Source organism: Leptodactylus fuscus, chromosome 5 (genome assembly GCF_031893055.1).
Source record: "Leptodactylus fuscus isolate aLepFus1 chromosome 5, aLepFus1.hap2, whole genome shotgun sequence".
NCBI lineage: Eukaryota > Metazoa > Chordata > Amphibia > Anura > Leptodactylidae > Leptodactylus > Leptodactylus fuscus.
The window spans coordinates 128,491,451-128,504,125 of NC_134269.1; the positions used below are offsets into that span (position 1 = coordinate 128,491,451).

General features: G+C 41.5%; 1 protein-coding gene across 1 annotated transcript in view; it reads left to right on the forward strand.

The window, feature by feature from the left end:
* Positions 1–3,089: 3,089 nt before the first annotated feature.
* Positions 3,090–12,675, forward strand: part of AASS (aminoadipate-semialdehyde synthase) — a 52,484-nt gene continuing 42,898 nt past the window's right edge. Inside the window, exons 1-2 of the mRNA XM_075274233.1 lie at positions 3,090–3,229; positions 10,350–10,567. Coding sequence (XP_075130334.1) covers positions 10,358–10,567 — 210 coding nt within the window. The 5' untranslated portion in view covers positions 3,090–3,229; positions 10,350–10,357. The remainder of the gene's footprint in view (positions 3,230–10,349; positions 10,568–12,675) is intronic.

The following is a 12,675-nucleotide window of genomic DNA, read 5'->3' on the forward strand; positions in this document are numbered from 1 at the left end:
ATATAGATTTCCACTATATAAAAGATCACATTGTCTGTATCACTACATACACAATATAACACATCACATTGTATCACTACATACACAATATAACACATTACATTGTCTGTATCACTACATACGCAATATAACACATTACATTGTCTGTATCACTACATACGCAATATAACACATTACATTGTCTGTATCACTACATACGCAATATAACACATTACATTGTCTGTATCACTACATACGCAATATAACACATTACATTGTCTGTATCACTACATACGCAATATAACACATTACATTGTCTGTATCACTACATACGCAATATAACACATCACATTGTCTGTATCACTACATACGCAATATAACACATTACATTGTCTGTATCACTACATACGCAATATAACACATCACATTGTCTGTATCACTACATACGCAATATAACACATCACATTGTCTGTATCACTACATACACAATATAACACATCACATTGTCTGTATCACTACATACACAATATAACACGTCACATTTGCTATCCCATCAAACTTTTTAAAGCACTTCTACAGTTTTGCACGTCTGTGTCCGCCCAATTCTCAAATCACCGCAGACGAAGTCGCAGGTAAAAGCTAGTAACATATATATATATATATATATATATATATATATATATACACATACTCATACATATACATTATTATAGCATATATATCTACACAGTCATCCATATATACTCACACATATACATTGTCCTAGCACATACACATTATTACAGCATATATACTCATACATAAAAAACATATAGAATTCGCACAGTATACAAGACATAAACTATAAGCAAATGTACACATATATACATATTAAATATTATATTTTACAAAAAAAATAAAAAATCCACACTCACATTTGTATGGAGTGAAGCTGTCCCATTGCTGCAGACTTCTTCCTGTCCCCACACGCTACGATCAGACATTGCTGTGAGGGGGGAGGGGGAATTCCGGGCTGCATGGACAGGATCTAATAAACTGGTAGGTGTAAGTGCTGCTGTATAGTGTCCAAAGGGTTAAGCAGACTTCTAAAGTGGCCAGCAATGAGTCCAGACCTGAATCCCATAGAACACCTGTGGAGAGATCTCAAAATGGCCGTTTGGAGAAGGCCCCCTTCACATCTCAGGGACATGGAGCAGTTTGCCAAAGAAGAATGGTCTAAAATTCCAGCAGAGCATTGTAAGAAACTCATTGATGGTTACCAGAAGCGGTTGTTCACAGTTATTTTGTCTAAAGGTTGTGCTACCAAGTATTAGGCTGAGGGTGCCAATACTTTTGTCCAGCCCATTTTTGGAGTTTTGTGTAAAATGATCAATGATTTGACTTTTTTTTTCATTCTCTTTTGTTTTTTTTCATTGCAAGCAAAATAAATGAAGATATTATTACCAAAGAGTTTGTGCTTGCAATCATTTTCTGGAGGACAATGAGTATTATCTGACAGAATTGTAGGGGTGCCAATACTTTTGGCCAACACTGTATATATGACTGTGTAGGTATATATGGTATATAGTATGTATGACTGTGTAGGTATATATGCTATAATAACATATGTTATATATATGACTGTGTAAATATATATAGTATATATGTGTGAGTATATACAGCATACTAGTTTTGGAAATTGCTTCATGCCACTTATACCTACAGAAACGCCATTGGTTTCCCCATAGGTATAATGGAAGCAGATAGTCCGCAGAGGAAACCTCTACTGAATTTCTGTGAAAAGCACTGCGGGAAAAACTATGATGCGACGTCACTGCGGTTTTTTTCTCGCACTTTTTTTTTTTTTTTTGCTGTGGCCTGCTACGTGAGGCACACTTATAATGTGATGCACAGATGATAAGGATTAGGCCCAACAGTGAGGCACGGCTAAAAAAAAAACACTGTGCAAAAAAATAGCGGTGAATCAGTTTTTTTTCACAGTATTTTTTTTTTTGAGCTTTTGATGCATTTTCCTGCACTTTCTCCCCTATTAATTATATGTGTAAATGCTCGTGATTGCGCAGCTAGAATTTCCCGCCATAGTTTAAGCGCACGCATCTTACAATTTGCAGCATCTTCCACATTTTTTTTTTCCTGCAATGTGAGGATGCTGTAAATTGATTACATTTCATTCAGTTTGCTGGTTCTATAAAACCCTTTTTTTCTGCAGTAGACAAAAACACTGTTTCTGCAATGTAGGGTTCTGCCTAAAGAAAGAAGAAAAAAAAAAAGCAACTTTTTTTGTTGCAGATTTTGCTGAGGTTTTCTGAGCCAAAGCTAGGAGTGGATTGAGCAGGAGGTAGAAGTGTAAGAGATCCCTATATATTTCCCATTTCTTTGTCGTCACTCCTGGGATGTCTCAAAAAAACCCAAAACAAAAAACCCTGCAGCAAAATCTGCAACAAAAAAAGCTGTGTTTCCGCAATGTGTGGCCTTAGCCTAAAGCGTACATTTCATATCCTCAGAGGTGGGTGGTCTGCTGGAGGTCATTTTGCAGGGCTCTGGCAGTGCTCCTCCTTGCTCAAAGGCGGAGGTAGCGGTCCTGCTGCTGGGTTATTTTTTTGAGCAATGTAGTTGCCTATGTCAACATTTCCTCACTGCTAACCCCTGGTCTTGCACTGTGTATGCCAAACTACTGTTAGGGATTCTCTGGTGTATGGCTCCACATGTAATGCTGCTGAAAGCCTTGCTTTGACTGCACCCAGCCATGTCCTATAGTCAGGTGCAGACATCTGACAAGCAGGCACAATCTGGTTATTTACCAAGTGTAGGTTACATTTTGTAGTATCTGTATTTAGACGCAGTTCCCTGTATGCCTGCAGCAGGACCAGTCACACCAGTGTAGCCACAGCCTCAGGACATGACCATTTACAGGTTTGCCTTGAGCCTGGTAAGCCAAGTCTTCAGGACGATACAACGCGGTGGGCGGGCTCAGACGCAGGGCAGGTTAGGTGATCGTATTGCAGATCACATTGTCGTCAATGACGGCCTTCAGAACTGGGATGCGCTTACCTCCCTCCTTCCTATTGGCTAAGGGGGAAGGCTGTGTTTTGTTTGCGAGCAGTGATTGGTGGAGCCGGAATTGGCAATACGAGCCCCTAAAGTTGTGTGTCTCTCCGTTTTGCTTCCTATTCCTTCTTTCTCCCGGGGGTGTCCGGCAAGTGGTACGCGCTGCCCGCTATTAGTTAGCCGGTCACGTCGGCGCAGACAGGTAGGTGATCTCCTTCTCGTCGTCAGGTTGGTCGTTACTGTCCTGGGTGCTGCTTGCAGGCCTGGCAGGAGCACACGCATCCTTGGCTAAGAGGTTTAGTGAAGGCTGCGCCATGGCAAGGAAGGCAGCCTGCTGGCGAGCGACCAACACACTGTTGTGCGGAGCATGTGGTAGCGTCTTTGTCAGCTGCTGCCCCGGCTCTGGAGAGTTCTCACACCTGCTGTGACTGCCCCGCATGCTCGCAAAGTTTTGCCCAGCACAAGGGCTGTGTTGGGTTTGCAGGGTCCTTAAGTAACCTTGGAGAAACCTGTGGTAGGCGGCTCCCTGCTTCACACGTACATTTCCCTATAGGCACATGTACATATGTAAACATAAGAAGATTTTCTGGGAATGCTAGGTTTTCAGAGTAAAAAAAAAATCTGTTGGCGTCTCCATCTAAAATCACAGTCTAGAAAAGTCCAACACATGCAACTTTTCCCCATTATAGCCAATGGTCTCCACAGGGCTCCATTCGGTGTCTGCGATTCTATTGGTTTGTTTTCTGGGCGTTCGACAGACCAGAGCAGTGTACACTTGGCGCTAGTATAAGCCTAGTGTAATTCTATGCCGTAGCATATAAAGAAGGGTTCTGGATATTATTTTGCCATTTACCATGGTGCTATAAATAAATACATATTGGTGTATCCTAGAGAGATTCCATAAATGGCTTTGGCTGGACAGCCCCCTTAAACAGGTGTCCCCTTTAACACCACGTTTCCACAGGGGTTGTAGTGTCTGGTCTCTGGGGCCAACCACTGGAGTCACAAGAAAGTAAGTGCTTGAGCACCTTATGTGAATGAAGCAAAGGTGTGTGCATGGCCACCACTCCATTCATTTCTATGGGACTGAAACCCGGACATTCCCACAGAAATGCATAGAGTGGACACTGTGAATGTGAACTACCAATCCTTTTACATTAATTTATGGACCCCCATGCTTATGTTTACTGGAGTTCCCGTGGATTAGGGAGCAGTGTTGCTAGGCCAACATCACATTGGGGGTAAGATACATACAAGATGTCAGCCGTAATTCCAAGACCGAATACTATCCTGGACTCCCAACAGCCTATTGATCTATGATGCTAGAAGTCTATGATCCCTGTTGGCTCTACTGTACCATACTGTAATCTTGTTTTCACTACGGGAACAGTAGAGAAACAGAGAAGCTGGGACTACCAGCATTATAGATGACTGTGGCTCAGCGTTCAGTCCAGCAAGTGCGGCCTTAGACTATATGCACATGAACGTGTGCATATAGTCTAAGGCCGTGTGGAGTTACTCCAGCAGGTAACAGTTTATTTAAAAAAAATAAAAAAATAAAAATGCACCGCTACTCCAGTAGTTAAGCTCCTGGGCCTACCTCAGAATAGGATAGAAGGCGACGTGACCAGAAGATGGTAGCTCCAGACATCACAGGGTGTTGGTAAACTCTATTTTTAGCCCTGGAAGAATTATTTGAACAGAGAACGAAAGAGGGGACAGATTATTTACTGCACTTTGCCACAATGTTGGTCTGTTCAATACATTTGTGGTTGTAGCAGGGGCAGAATTCCTTCTCTGCTTATGTTCGTGTTGGAAGAAGCTAGAATGGAAGTTACAGGGGCTCCTACAATCCTCACTGTGGTATGGTTCAAAGATGGAAGCATTGCTTCTACTTCAGGGCATGTAAATGGATCTGCAGTGAGGCCTGGTTCACATCTGCGTTTGGTATTCCGTTCAGGGAGTCCGCTTGGGGAATACCAAACACAGATGTGAACTGGGCCTTATTCATATGCATATTCCTTTTTCTTATGTCTTTGGTAGGGTAATTTGGGCACTAAAAAGTTGTCCTAGAGAATTTACCCTAGAGAAAAAGAGAGATTGTAATTTATGCAGAAGACTACTTCCCTCAGATTACCTTAAGAACATTTGTCAGTCATGTATACATGAGTCCCCCTGCGAACTTCCGGTTGACGCATGCGCAATGGAAGGGCGGCAAGAAAACTTCCGGTTCCTTAGTGAATTAACCAGGGCTGGGAATGTACTTCAGGGTATGGTCCTCAGGTTACGACGAGCCTGCTGCAGAACCTCATTTTCTGAATGCTATACAGTGTATAGCATTCGGCAAATGAAGGCTGATTGTGTAGCAGGCTCATCCTTGCTACGAGCAGGTAAGTATGCTGTTAGCAGTTGACTTTTTCTCATTGAAATGAATAGACCAGCGTTGATTGGCCAGTGGCCAGTGATTTGGCCAATCAACGCTGGTTCTGCCAGAGGCTCGTCTGAGGAGGCGGAGTCTAACATCGGACTATTCATTCCAATGAGAAAAACTCTTGCCTGCCCGTAGCAAGGACGTGCCTGCTGCAGAATCAGTGTTCATTTGCCGAATGCTATACATATATATAGCATTCGGCAAATGAATATATATACTGTATAGCATTCAGCAAATGAGGTTCTGCAGCAGGCTCGTCGTAACCACAAAACAGTATGCCTATACCCCTGCTAGACATGGCAAACTCTCAAAACCGGAAAGAGATCTTCGACCGGAAATAGGAAGGGCGGGACATAATCCTTTGTTGTTGTTGTCAAAGGGGGACTCATGTATACAAAAAATTGTGTCCAAGTAGTCTTTCATTTGTGGACAAAAATTAAGTCGGAGGTCCAAAGCTCCTTGACTTAAAAGGTTCCAAATTCCATCTACATCCCTTCCTACAAATGAGTCTGATTTAGAGGGGCTTATATTAGAGGAGAAAGATTCTTCATATTTTCCTTAGAAAATGAAATAATGTTTTACTCTGAGGACACAAATAATTTACTGAAGGCTATCTGAGCATAAATGGATGAAACTATGGAACCTAAATCCATTCAGAATATTATGTTGGTGGAACTTGGTACTCCTAAGCACAGAGTCTTTCCTATTCATGATAGCATCTGGGTGCTAATTAAAAAAGAATGAAAACACCCAGATAGGAAAGTCTATGTACCAAAATCTATAAAAAAAAATATCTTATTGATGAGAGTAAGATTGCCTCTTGGGACAGTGCTCCAAAACTGGATGTATCTCAATCTAAAGTTTATAGAAAGAGTTCTGTCCCTTTTGATGATGTAGAGTTATTAAAAGATCATATGGATAGCTGTTGCACTACTCATACCGAACTTAGCAGCCACCTAAACTGCCAGGAGTTTTCTTTTTTGGTTGGATAAGTTAGAATTCCAATTAAGAAACAAAGTTCCTAGAGAGGAAATCATTTCTTCTATCCCCACCATAACAAAGGCCACAGATGCTATAACGGATGCAGTTATGCTTTCTGCAAACAGGTCTCTGCTCTTCTGGCTACAGATACTATTTGGAGCTACTGTTTGACCTCATATTTACCAAAATCCTCATTCTTCTGCCCTAGCTTTGTGAAAATGCCTCAGACTCTCACATAATCTGCTTCTTAGATAGTTCCCACGGGAGTAACTCCAGCACGTAATGGGCCTTATTTACTGCAGCCCCGGGTGCTGTCTGAAGATGGATGCGGAGTGGAGAGGAGCTGCATCCTTCACAGTCCATATTTAACAGTAGTGAAGCCAGCATGAGTGGTGCAGGTTGTGTGTGAGCAAGAGGGGTACATGGGAGTGCAGGCTGTGTGTGAGAAGGAAGGGGAAATGGGGGTGCAGGCTGTGGGTGAACAAGAGTGTGGTGGAATGGGAGGTTCCCCTGCCACATCACCCTCTTGCTTGTACCCCCATTTCCCCTCTTGCTTATACATACCCTGCACCCCACGTCACTCTCTTATTCACATACAGCCTGCACGCCCATGTACCACTCTTGGGGGGGGGGGGGGCGCCATCCTTAGTTACGCCACTGATAGTTCCCTTTGCACCCCCCCCCCCCCAACCACACAGTCCGATCACCATGCACTTATTACCTTCCCTGCTATTTTCAGTTGGATGCAGCTTTAAAGGGACCTTGCAGGACTTGTGGAACTGACATCATCAGTCTAATCTTCTGGCAGGAATATAGTATTAAAATAGAGGAACTGTTAATGGTCCCAAAATGAATCCTCACAATGTACACCATATGATGAATAATGCATTATTGAACATAGAAAGGGTAAAGAGAGGAGCAATGCAGGAAGATATGTGAAATGTACTTTTATTAGAATAAATTTAAAATTGTTAAAAAAATAAAATATAATAATGAGCAGCAGAGTACAGGTGAGACACAGAGGGAGGGATGAGTAATATAACAAACACAGTTACAACTGTCCAATTTTTTGTACCATGTGCCAATGACCCCTATAGTGTGTCACGTGGACTAGATATATGATACTATGAGTTCTGCAGTGTTTTGCAGAAGCAGAAAATAGACATGGGTGTAGGTACATTATAGGGAGTCTATCACTGCCCCCAGCTACTTTAAACCACTCCCATAGTGCTGTAGATGTTGTTAGCATGCCATTTCTTTTAACCGTTTGAGGGCTGGAACAGTTTTAACTTTGGTGACATGAATTATTCTATTTTACCTCATTGGTAAACTGGTGATAACGTTGGGAAGTTGTGATAACTTTTATTTTTTTGCTGAATATACGGTAGCTATATAAGAATTTAGTTTTTTGCTGGATGAGTTATACTTGTCATTGTACAGGCACAGTGGCAGGAATAAGCATGATGAATGTGGTATAGTAGATGTTAGCCGCTCATGACAAGAACAATCTCATGAGCTAGCATCAAGTTAAGGGAAGTTACCAAACATTATTAACTATTGTTTGATCAATTAACTAAGAAGTCAGATAAATGATCCATATGTTTTGAGACTGTGAAAAGAAAAAAAACTATAGGGAGTCTATCACTGCCGACAGCTACTTTAAACCTCTCTCACAGTGCTGTAGATACTTTGCTAGCAGAATAAAAATGATACCCTTCTTATGTTTCAGAGCCCCAGGGATGCAGAGAACAATCAGTTTTACTCTTTATTCAAATGAGGATCTTGGAGCACAGGGGGAGTTTTCTATTATTACTGAGCACAGCTGCATCATCACTAAACAACGCTCACCCTGCATTCAGCTTATTCCTCTGGGCTTTGTGAGGATCACTAAACTGAATGCAAGATAAGTGTTTTTAGTGATGATGCTCAGTAATAGTGCCTGGGGACAAGATAGCCATCACAATAATATTGTGGGGTTTGAGGGGTTGCCATGGCAGCCAGGTGGCCAAGCAATGGCCTCCTGACTGCCTATGGCCATCACACAGAGATTCCTGGTTCAAGTTGGGACAGATAAAGTTTTTTTTTTTTTTTTTTTAAGTTAAAAAAAAAACCAACCCAATAATAAGCAAAAAAACACAAAAATTTGCATAAAAAAACACAAAAAAGAAAACACATAAATTAAACAAACATGATGAATCTCCCAATGTGCCTCTAAGTTATTTTGGTCACCTTGCTTCAAATCAAATCAAATCAAAAAAGCTTTATTGGCACGTCCGAATAGATATTTGGCATTGCCAAAGCTAGTAAAGTGTGTGTGTGTGTGGGGGGGAGTTGGACTCGGGTGGGTGAGTGGTGGGGGTGGGGTTGGTGGTTTGGGGTATAACAGTCCATGGAGTTTCATCTTCCTCTTCGTTGGTGACTGCTATATGGGGAGGTGGGGGTGGGGCGGGTGTATTGGGATAAATATAACAGTCCGTGGAGTCTCATCTTCCTCTTATTTGGTGACAGCTGGACACGTATTGGGCAGCGATCTCCACAGTGGCCTCTTCTTGCTTTCTACAAAAATATAGCAATAACGTGATCATAGATACCAAACATTGGTACCAATAAAAAGTACAACTTGCCCACAATTAAAGAGCCGTTACATATCTCCATCAACAAAACAGTAAAAAAAAAAAAAAAAAAAAAAGTCAGAAGCATCAGAACATGATGACTCCAGGAAAATCTTCAAAAAAGTGACTTTTTTTTTGTTAAAGTGGTAAAACTTAATAAAAGCAATAGAAATATGGTATTACTGTAATAGTCATGTACCGCTGGAAAAGGTTGCCATGTCTTTTTTAATGCAGAGTGAATGCTGTAAAAACAAATTGTAAAAATGTATTATGGAAATGTACCCCAAAAAGGTGCCAAATGAAAGTACAACTCGACACACAGAGTATACCCTCACCCTTGACAGAAAAATAAGAGTTATGAATTTTAAAAGGTAGGGAAGGAAAATATGAAAAAAGTTGCCAAGCATTAACCTACAAACTACTCTGCACCTTTAAAGTGTTAAAGGGGCTGTGTAGGAACACTGTGACCTCCTTGCTGTTTACATTGCATGCCATCTGCTTCAAAGTAGTTTCACAATGTAACTGGCCTCCTCTATTAGGAAAGACTATACACCTGCTATGGAACAGGCGTGCAATGTAAACATGAGCTCATTGTGCTGTGGCCCCTTTAAACAGCTGAACAGTGGGGGTCCTGTTTGTTGGAAAACCACTGATCCTGTTAATAGTTCATCAATAAAAATGAGTTGGACAGCCCCTTTTAAAAGGCGTTCCAATACTTTGCCTTGTGTATTGCCGGATTTACCAAGGCATTTCAGTTACAGACAGCGCTTTACTTTGTGACTATTCTCACTGCAGTTATACCATTGATGCACATATTTTAAAGACTAGAAAATTCCACTAATTTTCTTTGAAAAGACTTGCATTTTTAAGAAAACCTGTTAGGTGCTTTGGGATCACTAAACCACCAGTGTGTTAGGGTCCCAAACCTATGTAAATTACTGCTGCCGATAAGTCCAGAAGTCTAAATTCAGCCCTTTAGTGCATTTCATCTGATGAAGCAGAGGTCAGTACATTTCTCTGCATCTTCCCAATGACCCTGGCTTTTTTAGTAAAACAATGTGCACTGATCTTGACATTGGTGCTGCCTCTTGGTCTCTTGCCTTATAGTTCTAACTCAATTTTCGTTGCATTGCAGGGATTGGTGGCTGTAACTTACATGGTTTGGACCACTTAACCCTAGCAGCATAATGGCTTGGTCATCTAAGACTATTTCTGTTTCTGACTCTGCGGTATTCTTAAATTCCAGGATTAGCATAGTTTCTGTCATTATTGCTTTACACTTTGCCTTTTTTTTCTAGGTCTCAACATGTGGCAAGTCCTGAAGTGCCAGAGATATAATGTCGTGTATAACCAGTTGGTACGTCGTCACCATAAAGCTGTAGTAGCTATAAGAAGGGAAGACATCAATGCCTGGGAGAGGAGAGCACCTCTAGCTCCAAAGCATGTGAAGGAACTCTCAAACCTTGGCTACAAGGTCCTAGTGCAGCCATCCAATAGAAGAGCAATCCATGAGAAGGTATTGTCCTTGTAATGAAATTGAGCCTTGTTAACATGATGAGCTTTTACACATGTATAGAATGTAGACCAGTACAGGTGATCTATTGTTATTGCAGGTTGTACAATGATGCTGATTTTCAAGGAATTATTTTTCTGATTCCACATCTTATTGCGAAAACACAGTAGAGATGCAAAGGGCCAGCAAGCCAAGAGTCCATAAAATCCTTCTTTTATTGCTGATTATTAAAATAACATGCAGACAAAGGCACCAGCCCCAGCAGTTATGCATTTTTGCTCACAACATACTGAAGCTCTGGGATAGCTTGGAGATCACCTGGTTAAAATGCCTATGCCGATCAAATGATCATCTTAGGAGCATATACATTCAAATTGTGTATCACCGTGAACATATAATTTAAATACCTATACATAATGCAAAAAAGGCTCAAAAACAGTGAATGCAGTATGCAACTATGATTAAAGTCTGTGTCAAAACGACAGGATCACTTATAGATAAAAAGTTGAAAATTTTATTGAAATACATAAAAACACGATATAATAATAATAATAATAATAATAATAATAATAATAATTAATGTAATACATATGGGAAGGACCAAAAAAAAACCAATAATGACCATAATGTGGGAGGCTCAGGTTTGTACTATACAGATAGTAAAACAGGCAAGGTCATGAATGTGAAAATGTGCAAACACAACTAATTCACTCAATTCAACAACAAATAATAAATGTTACATAGTAACATATAATAACAGTGAAGTGAACCACAGTAACATTAGAGTAAATATAAACACACAAAAGGTGAATACTTATAAAGACCAAGCACAGAATACTGATATAAATATAATAGTGAGCCTACCCAGATTTTTGCAGTGTGTTTTTTGTAGCGACTGCCACAAAAGGAAAGGGAAATATCTAGGAAGTTCTTAAATGTTGTACTTCTACCTTCAGCTCAATCCACTCCTTGCTTTAGCTCAAAAAACCACAGCAAAATCTGCAACTAAAAAAGCTGCGTTCCTGCAATGTTGGTCCTTAAGGTGTTGAAGGAAATAGATCACCTGAATAAGATTATATTAAAAAGTTTCCTATATTCGCATGTACTAATTAGTTCTTTTTAACTTTAACCCTTTCCCGACATATGTTCTATTGCAGCATGGCTGCATAGCAACCTGAGTTCACTCTGATCACGGGCAATGCAGACCAGGGCACTCGCCTCCCCTTCCCACCAAGTTAAAAATGGCCTTTGGGCCTGTCCCCGCCGGTCCCGTACCTTTATCGTTGCAGGCCTTTATAAAGGCTCCCAGGCTTGTCTTAGTGATATTACCATTGCAGCTGGTCAATGACCAGCCTAAATAGTAACATTGTGAATCTTCCATAGACTGCAATGCAGTTAATTTCAGTCTATGGGACTTGCAATCAAATGATTGCAGGTTTAATCCCCATAGGGGGCTAATAAAATAATAAAAGAAAAATAGCCAATGACCAAAACACCATTTTTTTACTGTTTGTCTTCTGATAAAAATTTGAAATAGATCTGTGGTTTCTAATCGTGGCACAAAAAGTTACTTGCAAGAGTCATCCAAGTTCACTTTAGTTTACCAGTCATCCGCTGTGTTTGTAGTTAGGCAAGTGCCTTATTTAGTTTGCCTACTTATATAAATCCATTAGCAGTACCCGCGACTTCGTCCGCGGAACCCTGACCCCCTGCGTGACCCACCTTTAGTGCCGCGCAGGCTTCTTCCTTTGCCTTGTGTCCACAGCGGCTCCCTTTTCCTCATCTCCCCTCTGGCGCCTGCCAACCCCCTTTTTTCCTACCCACTCCCTCATGTGCTCGCTTCTTTCTCCTACTCCGTGCCCCTTTTCCCCCCAACCCCATGCCCCCTTCCCCCGTGTTACCTACCTCGTGCCCCCTTTTTCCCACCACCCCATGCCCCCTTCCCTGTCTTACCTACCCAGTGACCCCTTTCCCCCCACCAACCTGTGCCCACGGCCTTACCAAACCCCGGGCTCCCCGTGCACCGATGTTACAGGGGTGCCTATGAGGGCCCCCCTCCCGCAGCAAGCCATGTGCCCCCATTCCATCTGTGGGCGCTGTGGCGGCCCTGT